A 14,062-nucleotide genomic window follows, 5' to 3' on the forward strand; every position below is an offset into this window, starting at 1 on the left:
GAGGACATTGAAGAGCACTAGCATGAAGAGATGAGGTCATTAAAGAGCACTAGCATGAAGAGATGAGGACATTAATGAGCACTAGCATGAAGAGATGGGGACACTAAAGAGCACTAGCATGAAGAGATGGGGACATTGAAGAGCACTAGCATGAAGAGATGAGGACATTGAAGAGCACTAGCATGAAGAGATGAGGATATTAAAGAGCACTAGCATGAAGAGATGAGGACATTGAAGAGCACTAGCATGAAGAGATGAGGACATTGAAGAGCACTAGCATGAAGAGATGAGGTCATTAAAGCGCACTAGCATGAAGAGATGAGGACATTAATGAGCACTAGCATGAAGAGATGGGGACATTAAAGAGCACTAGCATGAAGAGATGAGGACATTAAAGAGCACTAGCATGAAGAGATGGGGACATTAAAGAGCAGCAGAATGGTAACGTTTCGCTTTGTTGGATTCTTAGATGCGTACCAGATTATGAGGGGGACTGCACACATACCACTGGAAGCCACATAGAAGGAGTATATAAAGATGTTTGTGTCATTTACATACATCCCTTGCACGGGGTCTCTGATTCGGGCGAAAGTGAAGGGTGCAAGTGAGGTTGGCTACTTCCGGCTGTCATCTTTAGGAAGCAGTGTGTTGGTATGAGATGAGCAGACGACATCCTGCACGTGACACTCTCACCAGACGACTACGCCGTGAGTGATTGTTGATGTTTCTGTGATAAACGAACTGTAGGATTGTACACCGGACATGCCGCGGGACGTCGTCACCAGGCTGGACAGACGCCATTGTAGAGGCCAGTGGCAGATCTAAAGAGCAGAGAGTTGCGATTTATTGAGAAATCAAGGGGAGATTTGTGACAGCATCAAGGTAAAAACCCGTGCCATCACTTTGGTGTTGTCCGTCCGTGGCCGGTCTTGTAATGTTGTTCTGTTAGGGATTTGCGGTTTCTTGATAGTAGATGCACTTTCTTGGTGGTATAATCGGTTCCTCCATTATACATGCAGTTTCTTGCATGTCTATGCGATTTATTGTTCGTTGTTGTAAATGTAGTTTCAGCTGTTTTGATGCAGTTTACATTCTTTTGATAGTTGTTGTTTTCAGACAGTGTCTGTTTTTGAAGCATATTCCATTATGTAAATTGAGGGAGGTCGCTCACTGTTTTCACAAACAGTGAGTAAATTTTACGTCAGATGAATTCTGTTTCATCAGCTACATGAGACTGCTTTTTGTCTGACGTTAAATCTTGATATGTTTGATGCAGTGTGGGTTATCCCGATACAGTGACTGTTGTGTGATGCAATGTCTGTTGTTTGATACAACGTCTGTTGTTTGATACAACGTCTGCAGTCCATTGATTGACTGTAAGTGTCAACTTCGTTGTGTGTGTATAAGATGATTCACATTCATCATGTCCTTTTTTACCAGAGATCAGTAACCCTAATACTAAGGTCATTCCCGCGAGACACAGTAGACGGTTCCAATACAGGTACTCTGACCAAAGATGTGGATCAACCCTGTTGCTATAGCAGCCTTTGTCCTGACCTTGGTGGCCACCGTGTTGGTGGATCTGGCCATGTTCCTGCCCTACTGGTGGCGGGTCACCAGCGCCCGGGGAACCTACATCAACTACGGTCTGTGGACAAAGTCCCAGTGTGGAGAGGATGGGAGCTGCGTCCTGTCTGTCACATACGAGATTGAAGGCGGTAAAGGTAAAAGCTTAATCGTCGTCAGTACCTACCTACCCACCTAACTGCCTACCTGCCAACCTGCCACCTGCCTACCTGCCCACCTGCCCACCTGCCCACCTGCCCACCTGCCCACCTGCCCACCTGCCCACCTGCCCACCTGCCCACTTACCCCTAACTGCCTACCTGCCTGCCTGCCTGTCTTCCTATCTACCTACCTATCTTCCTTGCTTCCTACTTAATTACTTAAATACCTACCTACCTACCAATCTGCCTACCTGCCTGACTACCTACCTACCTTCCTTACTTCATACTAAACTACTTAACAACCTAAATACCTACCTACCTACCTATGTTCTTAGTCATACATTAACACTGTTTCTCCATTTGTTGCAGAGTTTCTTTTCATCAGCAAGATATTCATGACATTTGCCGTGGTGCTGACGCAGGTCGCCTTAATACTGCACATAATCTATGTCCCCATAAGGAAGGTCGTGGTCAGATCCATTGCCATCTACTGTCTGGGAGCAGCAGGTTCGTACTCCAAACACCCCCTCCAGTATGTGTATATTACACCATCATTCTACTGTTTGCGGGCATCAACAGGTACATAACCTAGACAAACCTTCCAGTATATCTATCCTACACCATCTACAGTTTGCGGGCACCTTGTACGTTCACAAAACACACCCTCTAGCATATCTATCCTACACCATCTACTGTTTGCGGGCACCTTGTACGTTCACAAAACAAACCCTCTAGTATGTCTATCCTACACCATCTACAGTTTGCGGGCACCTTGTACGTTCACAAAACACACCCTCTAGTATATCTATCCTACACCATCTACTGTTTGCGGGCACCTTGTACGTTCACAAAACACAGCCTCCAGTATATCTATCCTACACCATCTACTGTTTGCGGGCACCTTGTACGTTTACAAAACACACCCTCCAGTGTATATATCCTACACCAACTACTGTTTGCGGGCACCTTGTACGTTCACAAAACACACCCTCCAGTGTATATATCCAACACCATCTACTGTTTGGGGGCACCGTGTACGTTCACAAAACACAGCCTCCAGTATATCTATCCTACACCATCTACTGTTTGCGGGCACCTTGTACGTTCACAAAACACACCCTGTAGTATATCTATCCTACACCATCTACAGTTTGTGGGCACCTTGTACGTTCACAAAACACACCCTCTAGTATATCTATCCTACACCATCTACTGTTTGCGGGCACCTTGTACGTTCACAAAACACAGCCTCCAGTATATCTTTCCTACATCATCTACAGTTTGCGGGCACCTTGTACGTTCACAAAACACAGCCTCCAGTATATCTATCCTACACCATCTACTGTTTGCGGGCACCTTGTACGTTCACAAAACACAGCCTCCAGTATATCTATCCTACACCATCTACTGTTTGCGGGCACCTTGTACGTTCACAAAACACAGCCTCCAGTATATCTATCCTACACCATCTACTGTTTGCGGGCACCTTGTACGTTCACAAAACACAGCCTCCAGTATATCTATCCTACACCATCTACTGTTTGCGGGTACCTTGTACGTTCACAAAACACAGCCTCCGGTATATCTATCCTACACCATCTACTGTTTGCGGGCACGTGTACGTTCACAAAACACAGCCTTCAGTTTATCTATCCTACACCATCTGCTGTTTGCGGGCACCTTGTACGTTCACAAAACACAGCTTCCAGTATCTATCCAACACCATCTTCTGTTTGCGGGCACCTTGTACGTTTACAAAACACAGCCTCCAGTATATCTATCCTACACCATCTGCTGTTTGCGGGCACCTTGTACGTTCACAAAACACAGCCTCCAGTATATCTATCCAACACCATCTACTGTTTGCGGGCACCTTGTACGTTCACAAAACACAGCCTCCAGTATATATACCCTTCACCATCTACTGTTTGCGGGCACCAACAGGTACATACACTAGACATATCTTCAAGTATATCTATTTTATACCAGCTGCAGTCTGGTGGCACCAACAGGTTCATACACTAGACACATCTTCAAGTATATCTATCCTATACCAGCTACAGTCTGGGTGCACCAACAGGTCAGACACAAGACACATCTTCAAGTATATCTATCCTATACCAGCTGCAGTCTGGGGGCACCAACAGGTACATACACTAGACACATCTTCAAGTATATCTATCCTATACCAGCTGCAGTCTGGGGGCACCAACAGGTACATACACTAGACACATCTTCAAGTATATCAATCCCATACCAGCTGCAGTCTGGGGGCACCAACAGGTACATACACTAGACACATCTTCAAGTATATCAATCCTATACCAGCTGCAGTCTGGGGGCACCAACAGGTACATACACTAGACACATCTTCAAGTATATCTATCCTATACCAGCTGCAGTCTGGGGGCACCAACAGGTTCATACACTAGACACATCTTCTAGTATATCTATCCTATACCAGCTGCAGTCTGGGGGCACCAACACGTACATACACTAAACACATCTTCAAGTATATCTATCCTATACCAGCTGCAGTCTTGGGGCACCAACACGTACATACACTAGACACATCTTCAAGTATATCTATCCTATACCAGCTGCAGTCTGGGGGCATCAACAGGTACATACACTAGACACATCTTCAAGTATATCTATCCCATACCAGCTGCAGTCTGGGGGCACCAACAGGTACATACACTAGACACATCTTCAAGTATATCTATCCTATACCAGCTGCAGTCTTGGGGCACCAACACGTACATACACTAGACACATCTTCAAGTATATCTATCCTATACCAGCTGCAGTCTGGGGGCACCAACAGGTACATACACTAGACACATCTTCAAGTATATCTATCCTATACCAGCTGCAGTCTGGGGGCACCAACAAGTACATACACTAGACACATCTTCAAGTATATCTATCCTATACCAGCTGCAGTCTGGGTGCACCAACAGGTACATACACTAGACACATATACAAATATATCTTTCCTATACCAGCTGCAGTCTGGGGGCACCAACAGGTACATACACTAGACACATCTTCAAGTATATCTATCCTATACCAGCTGCAGTCTGGGGGCACCAACAGGTTCATACACTAGACACATCTTCAAGTATATCTATCCTATACCAGCTGCAGTCTGGGGGCACCAACAGGTTCATACACTAGACACATCTTCAAGTATATCTATCCTATACCAGCTGCAGTCTGGGGGCACCAACAGGTACATACACTAGACACATCTTCAAGTATATCTATCCTATACCAGCTGCAGTCTGGGGGCACCAACAGGTACATACACTAGACACATCTTCAAGTATATCAATCCCATACCAGCTGCAGTCTGGGGCACCAACAGGTACATACACTAGACACATCTTCAAGTATATCTATCCTATACCAGCTGCAGTCTGGGGGCACCAACAGGTACATACACTAGACACATCTTCAAGTATATCTATCCTATACCAGCTGCAGTCTGGGGGCACCAACAGGTACATACACTAGACACATCTTCAAGTATATCAATCCCATACCAGCTGCAGTCTGGGGGCACCAACAGGTACATACACTAGACACATCTTCAAGTATATCAATCCTATACCAACTGCAGTCTGGGGGCACCAACAAGTACATACACTAGACACATCTTCAAGTATATCTATCCTATACCAGCTGCAGTCTGGGGGCACCAACAGGTACATACACTAGACACATATACAAGTATATCTATCCTATACCAGCTGCAGTCTGGGGGCACCAACAGGTACATACACTAGACACATCTTCAAGTATATCTATCCTATACCAGCTGCAGTCTTGGGGCACCAACAGGTACATACACTAGACACATCTTCAAGTATATCAATCCTATACCAACTGCAGTCTGGGGGCACCAACAGGTACATACACTAGACACATCTTCAAGTATATCTATCCTATACCAGCTGCAGTCTGGGGGCACCAACAGGTACATACACTAGACACATCTTCAAGTGTATCTATCCTATACCAGCTGCAGTCTGGGGGCACCAACAGGTACATACACCTTCTGGAGAAGCCTAATGACTTTTTTCTCAATCTCCGTCGTAAAGACATTATCATTGGTTGCATGGTGCTACCGACATCATAACCACCGTCGAGTTGCAACTAACGTCAGAAGTGTTTTTTCAGGTCTGTTTGTCCTCCTTGCCTTCACCATCTTCCTCGGCAAGCATCAGGTACTTGTGGAGAGGAGCAAGGAGTTTGCGGTGGGTTGGTCAATTTGTCCGGCTGTCCTGGGGTGTGTTATCTCCCTCGTAGCATCAGGTCTCACAGCACTGGCGTCCATCAAGAAGGCCAAACGTCACGAAGACGAGGAAAGATTAGCCGGAGTTGTTTAGTAGCATTATCGTTACTTCTTGGTTTACGACAATATGTTCAGTAGACCAGTGGATGTATCGTGACTTCCTGGTTTACGACAATATGTTCAGTAGACCAGTGGATGTATCGTGACTTCCTGGTTTACGACAATATGTTCAGTAGACCAGTGGATGTATCGTTACTTCTTGGTTTACGATAATATGTTCAGTAGACCGGTGGATGTATCGTGACTTCCTGGTTTACGACAATATGTACAGTAGACCAGTGGATGTATCGTTACTTCCTGGTTTACGACAATATGTTCAGTAGACCAGTGGATGTATCGTTACTTCCTGGTTTACGATAATATGTTCAGTACACCAGTGGATGTATCGTGACTTCCTGGTTTACGACAATATGTTCAGTAGACCAGTGGATGTATCGTTACTTCCTGGTTTACGATAATATGTTCAGTAGACCAGTGGATGTATCATGACTTCCTGGTTTATGACAATATGTTCAGTAGACCAGTGGATGTATCCTGACTTCCTGGTTTACGACAATATGTTCAGTAGACCAGTGGATGTATCCTGACTTCCTGTTTTATGACAATATGTTCAGTAGACCATTGGATGTATCGTTACTTCTTGGTTTACGATAATATGTTCAGTAGACCAGTGGATGTATTGTTACTTCATGGTCTACGACAATATGTTCAGTAGACCAGTGGATGTATTGTTTCTTCCTGGTTTACAACAATATGTTCAGTAGACCATTGGATGTATCGTTACTTCCTGTTTTACGACAGTATGTTCAGTAGGCCAGTGAATGTATCGTTACTTCCTGGCTTACGACAATATGTTCAGTAGACCAGTGGATTTATCGTTACTTCCTGTTTTACGACAATATGTTCAGTAGATCAGTGGATGTATCGTTACTTCCTGTTTTATGACAATATGTTCAGTAGACCAGTGGACTCGTGTTTCATTACAATGCCCAGTGAAAACAGGTGTGTTCAACAAACCACGCTCAATCTAAAACCAATATTGGAATGAACAGGTCTTGTGTGTACACATATGTAATCTTGTGTTATATGATACATGCTTAATCTCATTTAATATTATTTACCTTTAATATCGGGCTGTTAAATATCGATGTTAAGTACTGGTATATACCAGTTTTGTCAATTTGAAATATACAACCCTAATACCAATGTGAAGTCTACACCCCTAACGTCAATTTGAAGTATACATCCCTGAAGGCCATTTGAAGTTTACATCAATACTTTCAATTTAAAGCGCATACATCCCCGAATGTCAATTTAAGGTGTATACATCCTTGATATCAATTTGAAGTATATGTCCATAATGGCCATTTGAGGTATACATCTCCAATGTCAATTTGAAGTATATGTCCCTCATGGCCATTTGAAGTATACATCCCTACTGTCTATTTAAAGTGTATACATCCCTACTGTCTATTTAAAGTGTATATATCCCTACTGTCTATTTAAAGTGTATACATCCCTACTGTCTGTTTAAAGTGTATACATCCCTACTGTCTATTTAAAGTGTATACATCCCTACTGTCTGTTTAAAGTGTATACATCCCTACTGTCTATTTAAAGTGTATACATCCCTACTGTCTATTTAAAGTGTATACATCCCTACTGTCTGTTTAAAGTATATACATCCCTACTGTCTATTTAAAGTGTATACATCCCTACTGTCTGTTTAAAGTGTATACATCCCTACTGCCTGTTTAAAGTGTATACATCCCTACTGTCTATTTAAAATGTATACATCCCTACTGTCTGTTTAAAGTGTTTACATCCCTACTGTCTGTTTAAAGTGTATACATCCCTACTGTCTGTTTTTAAAGTGTATACATCCCTACTGTCTGTTTAAAGTGTATACATCCCTACTGTCTATTTAAAGTGTATGCATCCCTACTGTCTATTTAAAGTGTATACATCCCTACTGTCTGTTTAAAGTGTATACATCCCTACTGTCTGTTTAAAGTGTATACATCCCTACTGTCTATTTAAAGTGTATACATCCCTACTGTCTGTTTAAAGTGTATACATCCCTACTGTCTGTTTAAAGTGTATACATCCCTACTGTCTGTTTAAAGTGTATACATCCCTACTGTCTATTTAAAGTGTATACATCCCTACTGTCTATTTAAAGTGTATACATCCCTACTGTCTGTTTAAAGTGTATACATCCCTCATGCACTTTTGGGCATATGTACCTAATGGCCATTTAAAGTACATATTCCTAAAGTTAATTTTAATTATATGTAATGTCTTTGTTGAAACCTTTTGTCTCATGTGCGTCCAGTATATACCCCTAATGTGCTTGTCAAGCAGGTATCTCCATGCCAATGAAGAGTATGTTCCCCTGATGTCCTCGTGGAAGTGTTTTAAGCAAGAGCTAATGTACCACAAAGTGTATGCATATATGTATACCTCGAGCGTCAACATGAATTATGTATCCCTGATATCATGTCTCGTTTATAGCCCCAAGTATATGACCTTGATGTTTGTGTCAAGTATATGCCCCTGCTGTTTGTGTAAAGTATACCCCTGGTGTTTATGTCAAGTATACCCCTGGTGTTTGTGTCAAGTATACCCCTGGTGTTTGTGTCAAGTATACCCCTGGTGTTTGTGTCAAGTATACCCCTGGTGTTTGTGTCAAGTATAGCACTGGTATTTGCGTCAAGTATACCCCTGGTGTTTGTTTCAAGTATACCCCTGGTGTTTGTGTCAAGTACATCCCTGGTGTTTGTGTCAAGTATACCCCTGGTGTTTGTGTCAAGTATACCCCTGGAGTTTGTGTCAAGTATACCCCTGCTGTTTGTGTCAAGTATACCCTTGGTGTTTGTGTCAAGTATATGCCCCTGGTGTTTGTGTCAAGTATACCCCTGGTGTTTGTGTCAAGTATACCATTGGTGTTTGTGTCAAATATACCCCTGGTGTTTATGTCAAGTATACCCCTGGTGTTTATTTCAAGTATACCCCTGGTGTTTGTGTCAAGTATACCCCTGGTGTTTGTGTCAAGTATACCCCTGGTGTTTGTGTCAAGTATATACCCCTGGTGTTGATGTCAAGTATACCCCTGTCGTTTATGTCAAGTATACCCCTGGTGTTTGTGTCAAGTATATGCCCCTGGTGCTTGTGTCAAGGATACCCCTGGTGTTTGTGTCAAGTATACCCCTGGTGTTTGTGTCAAGTATACCCCTGGTGTTTATGTCAAGTATACCCCTGGTGTTTATGTCAAGTATACCCCTGGTGTTTATGTCAAGTATACCCCTGGTGTTTGTGTCAGGTATACCCCTGGTGTTGATGTCAAGTATACCCCTGGCGTTTATGTCAAGTATACCCCTGGTGTTTGTGTCAAGTATATGCCCCTGGTGCTTGTGTCAAGGATACCCCTGGTGTTTGTGTCAAGTATACCCCTGGTGTTTGTGTCAAGTATACCCCTGGTGTTTGTATCAAGTATACCCCTGCTGTTTGTGTCAAGTATACCCCTGGTGTTTATGTCAAGTATACCCCTGGTGTTTGTGTCAAGTATACCCTTGGTGTTTGTGTCAAATATACCCTTGGTGTTTATGTCAAGTATATGCCCCTGTAGTTTGTGTCAAGTATACCCCTGGTGTTTGTGTCAAATATATGCCCCTGTAGTTTGTGTCAAGTATACCCTTGGTGTTTATGTCAAGTATACACCTGCTGTTTGTGTCAAGTATACCCCTGGTGTTTGTGTCAGGTATACCCCTGGTGTTGATGTCAAGTATACCCTTGGTGTTTATGTCAAGTATACCCCTTGTGTTTGTGTCAAGTATACCCTTGGTGTTTGTGTCAAGTATACCCCTGGTGTTTGTGTCAAGTATACCCCTGGTGTTTGTGTCAAGTATAGCACTGGTGTTTGTGTCAAGTATACCTCTGTTGTTTGTTTCAAGTATACCCCTGTTGTTTGTGTCAAGTATATCCCTGGTGTTTGTGTCAAGTATACCACTGGTGTTTGTGTCAAGTATACCCTTGGAGTTTGTTTCAAGTACACCCCTGCTGTTTGTGTCAAGTATAAATCTGGTGTTTGTGTCAAGTATATGCCCCTGCTGTTTGTGTCAAGTCTACCCCTGGTGTTTGTGTCAAGTATAACCCTGGTGTTTGTGTCAAATATACCCATGGTGTTTATGTCAAGTTTACCCCTGGTGTTTATGTCAAGTATACCCCTGGTGTTTGTGTCAAGTATACCCCTGGTGTTTGTGTCAAATATACCCTTGGTGTTTGTGTCAAGTATACCCTTGGTGTTTGTGTCAAATATACCCCTGGTGTTTATGTCAAGTTTACCCCCTGTAGTTTGTGTCAAGTATACCCTTGGTGTTTGTGTCAAGTATACCCCTGGTGTTTGTGTCAGGTATACCCCTGGTGTTGATGTCAAGTATACCCCTGGCGTTTATGTCAAGTATACCTCTGGTGTTTGTGTCAAGTATATGCCCCTGCTGTTTGTGTCAAGTATACCCCTGGTGTTTTTGTCAAGTATACCCCTGGTGTTTGTGTCAAGTATACCCTTGGAGCTTGTGTCAAATATACCCCTGGTGTTTATGTCAAGTATATGCCCCTGTAGTTTGTGTCAAGTATACCCCTGGTGTTTGTGTCAAGTATACCCCTGGTGTTGATGTCAAGTATACCCCTGGTGTTGATGTCAAGTATACCCCTGGTGTTTATGTCAAGTATACCCCTGGTGTTTGTGTCAAGTATACCCCTGGTGTCCGGTCAAGTATACCCCTGGTGTTTGTGTCAAATATACCCCTGGTGTTTGTGTCAAGTATACCCTGGTGTTTATGTCAAGCAGTACCCCTGGTGTCCGGTTGTGTCAAGTATACCCCTGGTGTTTGTGTCAACCCTGGTGTTTGTGTCAAGTATACCCCTGTTGTTTGTGCCATGTATACCCCTGATGTTTGTGTCAAGTATACCCCTGGTGTTTATGTCAAGTATACCCCTGGTGTTTATGTCAAGTATACCCCTGCTGTTTTTGTCAAGTATACCCCTGGTGTTTGTGTCAAATAAACCCCTGGTGTTTATGTCAAGTATACCCCTGCTGTTTGTGTCAAGTATACCCCTGGTGTTTGTGTCAAATATACCCCTGGTGTTTATGTTAATTTTGCCCCTGTAGTTTGTGTCAAGTATACCCTTGGTGTTTGTGTCAAGTATACCCCTGGTGTTTGTTTCAAGTATACCACTGGTGTTTGTGTCAAGTATACCCCTGGTTTTTGTTTCAAGTATACAACTGGTGTTTGTGTCAAGTATACCCCTGGTGTTTGTGTCAAGTATACCCCTTGGTTTTTGTGTCAAGTATACCCCTGGTGTTTGTGTCAAGTATACCCCTGGTGTTTATGTCAAGTATACCCCTGGTGTTTATTTCAAGTATACCCCTGGTGTTTGTGTCAAGTATACCCTTGGTGTTTGTGTCAAATATACCCCTGGTGTTTGTGTCAAGTATACCCCTGGTGTTTATTTCAAGTATACCCCTGGTGTTTGTGTCAAGTATACCCCTGGTGTTTGTGTCAAGTATACCCCTGGTGTTTATGTCAAGTATACCCCTGGTGTTTATTTCAAGTATACCCCTGGTGTTTGTGTCAAGTATACCCTTGGTGTTTGTGTCAAATATACCCCTGGTGTTTATGTCAAGTTTACCCCCTGTAGTTTGTGTCAAGTATACCCTTGGTGTTTGTGTCAAGTTTACCCCTGCTGTTTGTGTCAAGTATACCCCTGGTGTTTGTGTCAGGTATACCCCTGGTGTTGATGTCAAGTATACCCCTGGCGTGTATGTCAAGTATACCCCTGGTGTTTGTGTCAAGTATATGCCCCTGCTGTTTGTGTAAAGTATACCCCTGGTGTTTGTGTCAAGTATACCCCTGGTGTTTGTGTCAAGTGTACCTCTGGTGTTTGTGTCAAGTATACCCCTTGGTCTTTGTGTCAAGTATACCCCTTGGTGTTTGTGTCAAGTATACTCCCTGCTGTTTGTGTGATGTATATACCCCTGGTGTTTGTGTCTGGTATACCCACTGGTGTTTGTGTCATTATATACCCCTGGTGTTTGTGTCAGATATACCCCTGAGGTGTGTGTCATTATATACCACTAGTGTTTATGTATATACCCCTGGTGTTTGTGTCAAGGATATGCCCCTAATGTTTTTGTTAAGTATATGCCCCTGATGTTTTTGTTAAGTATATGTCCCTAATGTTTTTGTTAAGTATATGCCCCTGATGTTTGTGTTAAGTATATGTCCCTAATGTTTTTGTTAAGTATATGCCCCTGATGTTTGTGTTAAGTATATGTCCCTAATGTTTTTGTTAAGTATATGCCCCTGATGTTTTTGTTAAGTATATGCCCCTGATGTTTGGGTTATGTATATGTCCCTGATGTTTGTGTCATTATATACCACTGATGTTTGGGTTATGTATATGCCCCTGATGTTTGGGTTATGTATATGCCCCTGATGTCTGTGTCAAGTATACCCCTGATGATTGTGTCATTATATGCCACTGATGTTATGTTTACGTGTGCGCTCCTAATGTCCTTTTTCAATTTATTCTCCTTGGTATCCTGTCAAGAACAAATGTCATATAAAGCTTATATTTCATTGTTTCATCTTTTACTTTTTCATATACACCTGTATCTTCAAATGTTAATGTTCTGGAAATAAACATATATTTAGAAAGACGTGTTCTTCAGTCACTCACTCACCCTGAGGAACAATGAATGTACACAGTCGAAGAGAAGGGTATACCGAGAACCTGTTTTGTATGTTAACCATATTATTGACATGGCGGGCGATAGGGAATGCCTCTATTTCTTCAGTACAGATTTCTGCGACGTAAGTGCAGTCTTTTTGTTTCATGCACTGATAATCTCAAAAGATTCCAAGAACAGTCCTCTTCGGCGATCATGCGATGTATTTAGCACCACTTTCAAACATACGTGGGTGGTTCTTGAACGATTAAATTGCTCCCAGCACAACAGGTAGGCATATGTCTTGTGGCCCTCAGAATTAGACAGGGAAAACAAGCAAACTAATATAATAGCTCCTGTTGACAGTGAAGCAATCAGAACTGTCACATTCTGGTAACAATGATACCTTTACATGATTAAGTTACATGTTATTCCACCAGTGAAGATCCGGGTAAGAACTGGTCGTCAGCAACCCATCCTTGTCGTAAGAGGCGACTAACGGGATCGGGTGGGCATGGCTGCTTCAGCTGGTGTGTCGTCAAAGGCGTGGTCGTGGCTGTTTCAGCTGGTGTGTCTTAAAGGCGTGGGCGGGGCTGTCTCAGCTGGTGTGTCTTAAAGGCGTCGGCATGGCTGTTTCAGCTGGTGTGGGCGTGGCAGTGACTAATAACAAGGGATGACTAATATGACGTGTCGGACTTGCGACTGAGTATTTAAAGGTGTAGCTTAATGTCTCTGTCCGGTCGGCATGTTTAAACCTGAAGGCATGCCTTGTGTCTGTGTTATCAGTGGCCATGTAATGATAACATGTCTAAACCTGAAGGCATGCCTTGTGTCTGTGTTATCAGTGTCCATGTAATGATGGCATGTCTAAACCTGAAGGCATGCTTAGTGTCTGTGTTATCAGTGGCCATGTAATGATGGCATGTCTAAACCTGAAGGCATGCCTTGTGTCTGTGTTATCAGTGGCCATGTAATGATGGCATGTCTAAACCTGAAGGCATGCCTTGTGTCTGTGTTATCAGTGGTCATGTAATGATGGCATGTTTAAACCTGAAGGCATGCCTTGTGTCTTTGTTATCAGTGGCCATGTAATGATGACATGTCTAAACCTGAAGGCATGCCTTGTGTCTGTGTTATCAGTGGCCATGTAATGATGGCATGTCTAAACCTGAAGGCATGCCTAGTGTCTGTGTTATCAGTGGCCATGTAATGATGGTATGTCTAAACCTGAAGGCATGCCTAGTG

The 14,062-nt window shown here is 43.0% G+C and overlaps 1 protein-coding gene across 1 annotated transcript; it reads left to right on the forward strand.

Annotated features, from left to right (window-relative positions):
* The first annotated feature begins 724 nt into the window (after positions 1 to 724).
* Positions 725 to 6,304, forward strand: LOC124288183. Its single transcript, XM_046724770.1, has 4 exons — positions 725 to 882; positions 1,441 to 1,724; positions 2,097 to 2,234; positions 5,913 to 6,304. The coding sequence occupies exons 2-4, from the start codon at positions 1,517 to 1,519 to the stop codon at positions 6,119 to 6,121; spliced, it is 555 nt and encodes a 184-aa protein (XP_046580726.1). The 5' UTR covers positions 725 to 882; positions 1,441 to 1,516; the 3' UTR covers positions 6,122 to 6,304.
* The last annotated feature ends 7,758 nt before the right edge of the window (positions 6,305 to 14,062 follow it).

Source organism: Haliotis rubra, unplaced genomic scaffold, assembly GCF_003918875.1.
Source record: "Haliotis rubra isolate DU_JTF1 unplaced genomic scaffold, ASM391887v1 Scf413, whole genome shotgun sequence".
Lineage (NCBI taxonomy): Eukaryota > Metazoa > Mollusca > Gastropoda > Lepetellida > Haliotidae > Haliotis > Haliotis rubra.

Bases quoted from the DNA above. Each gene is read 5' to 3' on its own strand.
- LOC124288183 (XM_046724770.1), top strand. From the start codon at position 1,517: ATGTGGATCAACCCTGTTGCTATAGCAGCCTTTGTCCTGACCTTGGTG. The intron at 1,725-2,096 runs GTAAAAGCTTAA...CATTTGTTGCAG, and splicing joins CGAGATTGAAGGCGGTAAAG to AGTTTCTTTTCATCAGCAAG. The intron at 2,235-5,912 runs GTTCGTACTCCA...GTGTTTTTTCAG, and splicing joins CTACTGTCTGGGAGCAGCAG to GTCTGTTTGTCCTCCTTGCC.